This window comes from Physella acuta, unplaced genomic scaffold (genome assembly GCF_028476545.2).
Source record: "Physella acuta isolate Inbredline_101_S28 unplaced genomic scaffold, ASM2847654v3 ptg000115l, whole genome shotgun sequence".
Classification (NCBI taxonomy): domain Eukaryota; kingdom Metazoa; phylum Mollusca; class Gastropoda; family Physidae; genus Physella; species Physella acuta.
In genome coordinates this window covers 26,093-36,621 of record NW_026731635.1, presented here as the reverse complement: position 1 = coordinate 36,621, position 10,529 = coordinate 26,093, and the positions used below count along the sequence as shown (strand labels likewise).

The 10,529-nt window shown below is 38.6% G+C and overlaps 1 protein-coding gene across 3 annotated transcripts in view; it reads right to left on the bottom strand.

The window, feature by feature from the left end:
• Positions 1-362: 362 nt before the first annotated feature.
• LOC131934665 (protein FAM107B) overlaps positions 363-10,529 on the bottom strand; it is a 33,173-nt gene continuing 23,006 nt past the window's right edge. For 2 of the 3 annotated variants that reach the window (XM_059290746.1, XM_059290745.1), the window contains exons 3-6: positions 6,884-7,072; positions 4,469-4,787; positions 3,813-3,966; positions 363-3,415 (exon numbers count right to left, since the gene is read on the bottom strand). In XM_059290746.1, the coding sequence (XP_059146729.1) occupies positions 3,305-3,415; positions 3,813-3,966; positions 4,469-4,787; positions 6,884-7,072 (773 nt within the window). In that variant the 3' untranslated portion in view covers positions 363-3,304. The remainder of the gene's footprint in view (positions 3,416-3,812; positions 3,967-4,468; positions 4,788-6,883; positions 7,073-10,529) is intronic. The other variant, XM_059290747.1, reaches the window with a different exon arrangement.

Here is a 10,529-nt window from a genome sequence, read left to right as displayed (position 1 = left end):
CTGCTAAAAAAAATCTGTGGAACATAGTCAAACCTAACCCTGGCTTTAAACCAATCCTAACCATAGATTACCACCCCCAGCATATAACTCTGCTGTCTGCCATAGTATTCCAAATACCAGCGTGTGCTGCCAACAGTTTAGTTGGATGCCTAGTCACGCCTGTGAGAAGAATGTTTTAACCTGGCTGTTCATGTCACAGATTTGACTTTGGCATATGAAGGGATAGCAGTCAGCACTATGTTCAACCACCTTTACTTTTTATAACATGAGTCAAGTATGCATCAGAGCTGGGTAAACGAAGGATATGAGTAGCTGTGTGCTCTACCAGGGCAGACGACCAAACAGAAAAACTTGCAAACCACTATAAGCATTGGTAACTTTATTACAAGTATACACATATCATAAATTTATGTGCTAGATAATAATAGTAACAGTTTTCTAAAAAAAAGTAATCAGTGAACAGTTAACTGTAGAATTCAATTAAACATCAAACAAAACATGGATCAGATATACACAAAATATTGTATGGATCAGATCTGGAGGTGACCAGCTAGATTTATCTGACCACTGTTGCAACCCAGTGGGAACAAATATACACAGAATCTTTCTTTGCTTTAAAAAAAATGTTTAGCAGTAAGGCTGAGAAGCTTGGAACATAAAAAGACAACTCTACATTACACCTCTTGTTCACTCCCCTTGTCATCTACATTTTTGTCCTGTGTAAGCATACTAAGATCATTTTAATCCTGCATAAGTAATCAATAGCTTACATACTAAGACAATTTTAAGCATGGCAATGGCTTACATGCTCAGATAATTTTCTTCCACATACTAATACACAGCTGAAAAGCCAAAGCTATAAATCTCAAGATAGACGAGCCCCAAAGCTTAGGAAACAATAGCCCTCTGTGGGACTAGCAAGTCATTATTGTAATTAAAGCATTCTTTTGTTTAAAAATGTTTCTTTGATACCTATTGAGGATAATAGTGAACAGATCAACAACCAAGGGCTAGTAGTGACCTTGAGGGGACAGGACAGGGTTGGTGGTGACCTTGATGACACAACACAAATCAGGTAAATCACAACCTGCCACATTGACAGTAAGATAAGATTGGTCTTAAAATAGAAACCTCCATTTTTTTTCATAACAAGGTGTACAAAAATAGTTTCATTTCATTAACAGGGTAACAACCACAAGTATTCATGATTCAAACAGTTCAAGGAACATGTACATTATACACAAACATTTCATGTAAGTCTATATTCAGTACATTTGATTTAAGCTAGTTGTAAGTAAGGTTGGATTATCATTGAACTTTTTACAAGTTTGTACAAGATAGTAGACACGACACATAAAGTAAACAAACAGCCACGCTGGCAATAAGCTGAAACAAACCTGGCAAACCAAACGCTGACTAAAATTATGCTTTGAAGCTAGCACTGTCCTATACTTGATGGTTCATCTAAAAACAAACTATAACAAAAACAACTAATGTATGTTTTAAAAATGTATAACACTAACACGTACAAACTATGCTACAATGACCTAGCTAAACAAACTATAACAAAAAGTAATGTACGTTTTAAAATTATCACACTAACACGTAAATCTATTCTAGAATGGCCTAGCTAAACTATAACAAAAAAAGTAATGTACGTTTTAAAATGTATCACACTAACACGTACAAACTATTCTACAATGAGCTAGCTAAACCTACAACAACAAAAAAAACTAGGCCCTAATTTAGGCCTATGTTTTTAATAACACTAACACATACAAACAATGAGCTAGCTAAACAGTTTAAGTTGAGAAACACCTAGATAAGCCAGGCAACAGTTGTGATCAGAAGGAATGAAATGCTGCCATATATTATTAAAAATGGTTGTAGTGCTGCATGTCTGGATCCCAATGTACAGAAGGTCAGCTCAGATTATCTCCCATCACACCATTGTTAGTTGAAAGAACCATGTTTGGGTCCTAATGTACAGAAGGTCAGATCACATTATCTCCCCTGGCATCATTGTAAGTTGAAAGAAGCATGAATTAGTAATGTATGCAGCTCAAGTGAGCTGCATCACTAACATGCAACCAACCTTTAGGACCATTCTCTTGTGACCCAATGTTGGGAGAGGTGGGGAAAGATTAGCTTTGTGGATTGCCACAAATTACAAATGTGCATCAGCATCCCACTCCCCTTATGTCTTTATATTAAACAGTGCAACACTGAGCAATGTTGATATAATTATTTGAATGCGCCCCACCCCCCTCCATGCACCCACACAGCATCAGCACTTTTCATTAATGAATGATCCCTTATTTAACACAAATGATTTAAATGAATGATCCCTTTTTAACACATAATTTAAATGAATGATCCCTATATTAAACACAAATAATTTAAATGAATAATCCCTTATTTAACACAAATTATTTAAATGAATGATCCCTTTTTAACACAAATAATTTAAATGAATGATCCCTTATTTAACACAAATGATTTAAATGAATGATCCCTTTTTAACACAATTTAAATGAATGATCCCTATATTTAACACAAATAATTTAAATGAATGATTGCTAAAAACATAGTCTTTTTGAGGCACATTGAAAATATATTCACTAGACCACTGAATATGAAACAGTTATACAAAGAGCTGAGAAAAACAGTACAGCTAACATAAGGCATTGTCTACTAGGGCACACAGTAGTGCAGACAAACATGAAACAAACTTATGCTGAGGTATGTTGTGATGCCAGTACATGAGGCTCAGCATACCAGACATACACACATACATACATCAAGTTAATATGAGGTAAATGCTTTAAACTGACAGTTGTACCTGGATAGAGCTTGGAATATGCTTGTTATGGTCTCAAATAAAATTTATGTTACATGAGATGGCAATGAACAGTTAGACAATGCTAAAGCACACAGATCTGGGCAAGGTTGGATGTGATCTTGGCTTCACATGAAAAGTTGGAGGTGATGTCGAATTCACAAGAAATGTTGGATGTTGTGTTAGATCTATGAGAAATATTGTATGTGAAGTCTTTATCTTGTTAAATATGTACACATAATAAAAAACAACTTTGGTAATGCTACAGTCACTATATAAACAGATCTTCTCATTTCCAACTGTCTGTACTAATGTCAGATAATCTCAGGGTAGGCTTGCTAGGGTAGACAGAGGTATCTAGTTGACATCTACATGTTGACATTTACAAGTTGACATTTAACATTTCTGTTGACATCTACTGTTTGGGTTGTCTTACATCCAATCCAAGTCAAATTATCCGTAGCGTCAATCCGCCTGCTCCCCACTAGTGGATTTGTGGGTGATCTTACGATGTATCCGTAGCAGTTCCGGAGCCTGTGCCTCTTCCTCTATGACTTTCATTTTCTTCTCTTCCTCCTGTAATACAGTGGACGTATGGCCATTATAAACTATTATAAGAGTAAGTAAACACGACCAAGGTATTGGCCTGTAAGTAAGTAAGTTTCCCTTTCAAACCTGACGGTCCATGGGGCAAGTGAAGTAGAGTTCACTTGTTTCTATGACCTCGGCATATGAAGAGATAGTATGGTCAGCACTATGCCCAGCCGCCTTTACTTTCCCCAACGTGAGATAGGTACCCATCAGAGTTGGGTGGACTCAGTGACGGTCTATTGACTAGAACCCGGATTCGAACTCGAGACTTACAGGATAGCAGTCCAGCTCTCTACCGCTAGACCACTCCGTTACTAGTGGTATAAAATTGAGCTTATAATTGAGCTTATAATTGAACTTAACGAGACATGAAAGCCCTTACCTCCTTCATCCTGTTAGCCCTCTCCTCCAGCTTGATCTCCAGACTTGTCCTCCCCTTAGAGGACTTGTGTTCCTCCCATTCTTTCTTGCGCTGGATCTCTCGCCGGTCACGAAAAGCTTTGTCTAGCTCTGGTTTTTTCAAGACATTTTTACCTCTAGAAAAAACAAAGCAGCTTTTAACACTACACTTTTTTTAACAAGTTCAATAAATAATCTATTGTCGGTTTTTTGCAAATTCTTTTTTTTAAAAATCCTAGAAAATAACAGAAAGACAAAAAATGTCAATTATTATTTTATCTATAATACCTAGATCTATAAATAAATAAAAGTTCTAGAGAATTTTTAACAACTATCATCATCTTTTCCTGCGTGTGCCCAAGACACATGGTGCCAATGAAGTGGAGTTCATGTTTCAGAGACCTCAGTATATGAAGTGATAGTGTAGTCAGCACTATGCCTGGCCACTTTTACTTTCAGAGCTGGGTGGGAGTTCGACTGACTTGAACACAGATTCAAACTTTCTGGTTAAAAGTCTAGCTCTCTACCACTAGGCCACGCCATCCCATTTTGACAACTATAATCACATTTATAATTTAAAAAATCTTTGACTTGATGACATTATACATTTCATAAAGAAATCTCCAGTGGTTTACTTACATCTTATAGTTCATTAGCAGCTCCCTGTGGAGCGCCTGGCGTTCTTTAGACTCTACACACGGGTTGTGGAGGGGTTTGGGTTTGACCAGCGGGGGTTGTTTACCTCCAACACCTGCAGGGCCATCTGAGGTGGGAGAGATTCCGTTCTGCAGGTGAGCGTCATAGGCTTCAGCTACTGCTGCTGACAGCTCGTCTGCCGTACAGGGTGGAGGGGGAGGGGGGAACTCAGAGGCTGAGTCAGGCTGGTGGAACACCCGCTCCTCGTCTTCATCAACAAGATAGTCAGGGTCAGGCTCAGGGAAACATGTGTAGAGCTCTTCTGTGGAAGGGGGAAACATAAAATAGTTAAAGCAACTTGGGTATCAAACTCAAATGTAATCATTAATTAAAGACAATTAATAACTAGTAACTCAATCAGTTATCAAACAACTCACATGTAATCATTATTTATAAATACTACAGACAACTATATACTCAATAGTAACAGTTAATAAATAATAGCAGTGCAACATTAACATGATAATTGCTAAGTAGAAAACTTGAGGATTTTACAAATGATTCGTTTTAAACTGTTCAAATTATATTTACTATCGATTACTTGTAACTAAAGTTCCAATACTTAAAATAAAAAACTGAAAATAAAATGTAAGCAATTTTTAAAACAAAATGTGCCAAGTTCTATCTCTAGTGTCAAGTTGACCTGTCTAGCTACACTACACTAATTTATTTCAGTGCTGTATGGCTTTCTAGTCAGATGTCATATTTGAGCCATACCTTTATAAAATAAAACTAAAAACCTAAGTCAAACTACAGATTGTAACAAAATGTTTTAGTTCTAGTAAGAAGTTGACCTGTCTAGCTACACTAGACTAATTTATTTCTAGTGGCTAGCTGACCACAATGGCTACACTGGACTAAACACATTTATTTCAGTGCTGAGTAGCTGAAGTTCTAACACAATTTTTTTAGTCAGATCCAATATTTGAGTCAAACCTTTACAAAATAAAACAAAAACAAAGATTGAATGTTTAGTTAGCTAAAAGCTAGCAGTGCACAGCACACCTGGTCAGTTGGTCAGTGAAGAAAACAGCTGTAAACTTTGTAGACAAATAAATTCTGCACTGCAGATCTAAGCAAAAAGTTTTCAGAAACATTGAATGAAATCTATATATTAAATGGAAAACTTGAGGCAAATGTTAGCAAGAAAGCTGTTAGAAATGTGTAGTTGTTATAGTTAAGTGCTACAAACAGAAATAAAGCAAAAACTGAAGTATTTAGTTGTAAACAAATATGATGTATTACAAAAAAAGACATATCTAAAATTCAATAACATAGGCTTATAAAGAAGAGACTTTAAATTGACTTTACAATAAACTGAAACCAATATGTTTTTCTGGAAGATAACATGACATTACAGTATTACATCTTGACTTGAAACCTTGAAACACTTGGACTAGCAGCCTTGCATCTGACTATCAGTTGAATTTATCTCCACAACAGAGCACTTCAGACTCCCAGTTATCATAGACCCCACTCCAGACCAATCACAAAGTAGCTAAACAATCATTCAATCTAATAACTGATGGGCCCAAGGATAATGGGGACTGATGTTTATTAGACAACAGCCCATTCATATTGTTCCTGGATGCAATGTTTGAAGTGGGCTCTATGTTAAATAGATGTTTGAGCCAGAACTATTTTACAACTTTGTGTAGAGATCAAAATTTTTAGTGTTATTTCAAGTTTTTAAAAATAAACTTATTAATTTAAAAAAAATTGTTTACAATAAGCTAATGAGCATGGGTATCCTAGATTTAAGTTTTTCATATTTTAAACACTAGGGTGGAAAAATTCTTTTCTTATAGGCAGGAACATGATTAGCTAATGATAGGATATGAACATTATAACAAGACCAGAAATTATATGCTGATGGGTGAAATCTGATATTAAACTAACATTTTTAATACATGAAGCAGGTCCCATCTTAGATCAGATTACAACGTGTCAAATAGATAAGAGATTATTGTTCAACCAGTTAATTAGGCTGCTAATGAGCCTACAACTGAGTGAATTGGAGCTAGTGAGCCCTACGACTGAGTGAATTGGAGCTAGTGAGCCCTACGACTGAGTGAATTGGAGCTAATGAGCCCTACGACTGAGTGAATTGGAGCTAGTGAGCCCTACGACTGAGTTATCTATTAAGAATTATCCACAATGATATCAAGCTAATGATATTTAAGCTAAATTGTATCCCCACCCTATGGGTGTGATGTCATGTATGGGCAACCCACTAGATGGATTACATCCTGATGGAAACAAACAATTCATGTTTTCAGTTCTACGTAAGGCAGAGTGCATCAAGCAGTAAAGCGTTAGCTAGATTGTTAGATCACTAAGCCAGTAGCTGGGTGGTACCTATGGTTCGAATGTGGGTTATAACATTTTTAAAATTGTTGACAAATTTCAGAGAGCTTCGTCTGTTGTAGTTGACAGACTCCTCCTCCTCGTAGTCCGGCTGTGGGGTGCTAAAAACTGATTTGTCACGGGCTGGGGCGTCCTCCTTTTTAGGGCGCATGGTAACAGTTTCATCATCTGCATCCTTGGCTGGCATAAGCAACATAGCAAGCTGTTTAGTTTACTCAACATGGGGTAAGCATGGCATTCACAGGACAGAATTGCAAACAGTCATAGAACAACACAACAAGCAGATCATTCACAGAACAATGCATTGAGAATAAAATGCATGAAACTAGCTATATTGCAAGGGTTTAAAACAGCCAAATAGTGTTGGGATAAAAATAATATTAAAAATAAATATTACTAATAAAGCAAAACAGAGAGTTGTCAAGTTGGGGGAGTTAACACGACTGATGGCAATATCACAGAGACATGGCATTTGTCAGTGTTACACGACTGATGGCAATATCACAGAGACATGGCATTTGTCAGTGTTACACGACTGATGGCAATATCACAGAGACATGGCATTTGTCAGTGTTACACGACTGATGGCAATATCACAGAGACATGGCATTTGTCAGTGTTACACGACTGATGGCAATATCACAGAGACATGGCATTTGTCAGTGTTACATGACTGATGGCAATATCACAGAGACATGGCATTTGTCAGTGTTACACGACTGATGGCAATATCACAGAGACATGGCATTTGTCAGTGTTACACGACTGATGGCAATATCACAGAGACATGGCATTTGTCAGTGTTACACGACTGATGGCAATATCACAGAGACATGGCATTTGTCAGTGTTACACGACTGATGGCAATATCACAGAGACATGGCATTTGTCAGTGTTACACGACTGATGGCAATATCACAGAGACATGGCATTTGTCAGTGTTACACGACTGATGGCAATATCACAGAGACATGGCATTTGTCAGTGTTACACGACTGATGGCAATATCACAGAGACATGGCATTTGTCAGTGTTACACGACTGATGGCAATATCACAGAGACATGGCATTTGTCAGTGTTACACGACTGATGGCAATATCACAGAGACATGGCATTTGTCAGTGTTACAACGGCCACATGAACATGACATTTGTTAGGGTGATGACATTATCAGACAGACATGATATTTTCCAACGACAAGAGACAAGAAATATACTTGAAGCTTACTACCTAACCAACAGACAAACAAAAATACATGAAGCTGAGTACCTAACAAACAGACAAACAAAATATACATGAAACTTTCTGACTAGCTAACAAACAGACGAGCTCAAATGAACAACAACATTATTTAACATCCCCCAATAAACACAGGCAGTGATACAATACATAGGGCCTGTATAGATACGCCCACCCACTAAGTCGGCCATGATCCTACTATGCATCTATACACACAAACATAGGTTTTTTGTTTGTTACATAAGATGTTTTTCACCCCGCCTTTCTATATTTATATGCCCCGGGTAGGCCCTCTGCCCGGGTGACACAAACATCTACTCTCCAAGTTGGCCTACAGCTGATTAAAGGAAATAAGATGACGTCAATCCGGGTCCGTGACAAATTATAAATGTGACGTAATACCGGACATGCGCCTGTTAGGAAGCAGACGGCTTGTCTGCGAGTTTTCCAGATTTTCCGACGAGCAGACGACAAACAGAGATTTGCGGAGACACCTCTACAATTCAGATTGTGTCTATTTTTAGGATCTTTATTTTCCCTCCTAACAATATTGAGGGAATTCATGGCATATTCTACAATGCATAAATAATCTGTGTTTTGTCTTTGTAATTGTATACGTCTATATACATATACATAAATACATACATATTTGTATGTATATATTCTAAGGCTATATATATATATATATATATATATATATATATATATATATATATATATATATATATATATATATTCCTACATCTGACAGCAATATTAATTTTCTTTTGTTCCCCATTAGCTAATCAATAATGACAAACAGCCGAGATATCTAATATTTATCGAGGTAGATTAGCGAGCACGAGTTTACAGAAGGACGAGACTGCACGACTCCATAGACATAGATCTACCTAGTGGGTCTACACGTGTAGACACGGCGTGCACCCAGATGGTTCAACACTGTCACACACAGTATCAACATGAGGTGACGTCATGAGATGGTTCAACACTGTCACACTCAGTTGGTGGGCCACGACAGATGACGTCAGCAGTAAGTCTAGTTAAAAAAAAACAGTGCCTGACCGGCAAACAAAAAGATCGATAGTCAAAAAGCTGTTAATTATGCCAGGCATCTATTTCTGGCCACTGACTTCCCTGTACTTTGGTCCAGACGGAAGGTTAAAGATGTCTGGCCTCGATACATGCGGCCCAATACTGAATGGATGGGAAAACAGGAGGGGAGTTTGGCTACAAACTGACGCGTGCCAGTCAGTTAAAGACAAACAATAGTAAGGGCTGGATGCCAGATAAAAAAAAAAAACTCTGTTAATAGTCGGCACGAGGTTGTCCAAGATTGAAGTTTATTAAACGAAAACACCCCCACACCTGCACTACCCCCCCCCCCCCCACACACACACATACTAAAAACACAGACGTTCAAATTTTCTTACAGATATCTTTCAGTGGGTGGGGGGGGGGGGTGTACACACAGATGAAAGAAATAGTTTTCTGGTAAAACCTGCGTGTCCTATACATTCATTTCACTGGCATCATGCGATGGTAATACGCTGGTGATACGTGTGTTGGTACTACAGTGGTGATACCTGTGTTGGTTATAGAATGGTGATACCTGTGTTGGTACTACGCTGGGAAACCTGTGTTGATACTACAGTGGTGATACCTGTGCTGATACTACAGTGGTGAAACCTGTGTTGATACTACAGTGGTGAAACCTGTGTTGATACTAGACTGGTAAAACGGGCACGAAAGTACAAACACCACTCTCAATAATTGTTTGCCGTCATTGGGAGAGGAAGAAAATATTTGTGAAAACATAGCAAGCATGACTGGAATAGCCTGGGTCTGCCTCTAGTGGCGACACACGGAGGAGGGGGGGGCGACACAAGGGGGAGGGGGGTGGCGAAACAAGGGGGGTGACACAAGGGAGAAGGGGGTGACAAGAGGGGGAGGGGGTGTAGCGACCCGGGGGTGTTGACCGAAGTAACAAAAATAGCGGACATTCTTCGTGGCAAAATGAAAACACAAGCATACAGGTACTCGTGTTGTTTGCTGGTTCAACAATCAATGCCCGCGGTGCGCAACTAACAGATCAAATATCGCACGGCGGTCAAACTCAGCAGGACAACGGCGGTCAAACTCAGCAGGACAACAGTGGTCAAACTCAGCAGGACAACAGTGGTCAAACTCATAACAACAGTGGTCAAACTCAGCAGGACAACCGTGGTCAAACTCAGCAGGACATCAGTGGTCAAACTCAGCAGGACAACAGTGGTCAAACTCAGCAGGACATCAGTGGTCAAACTCAGCAGGACATCAGTGGTCAAACTCAGGACAACAGTGGTCAAACTCAGGACAACAGTGGTCAAACTCAGCAGGACAACAGTGGTCAAACTCAGG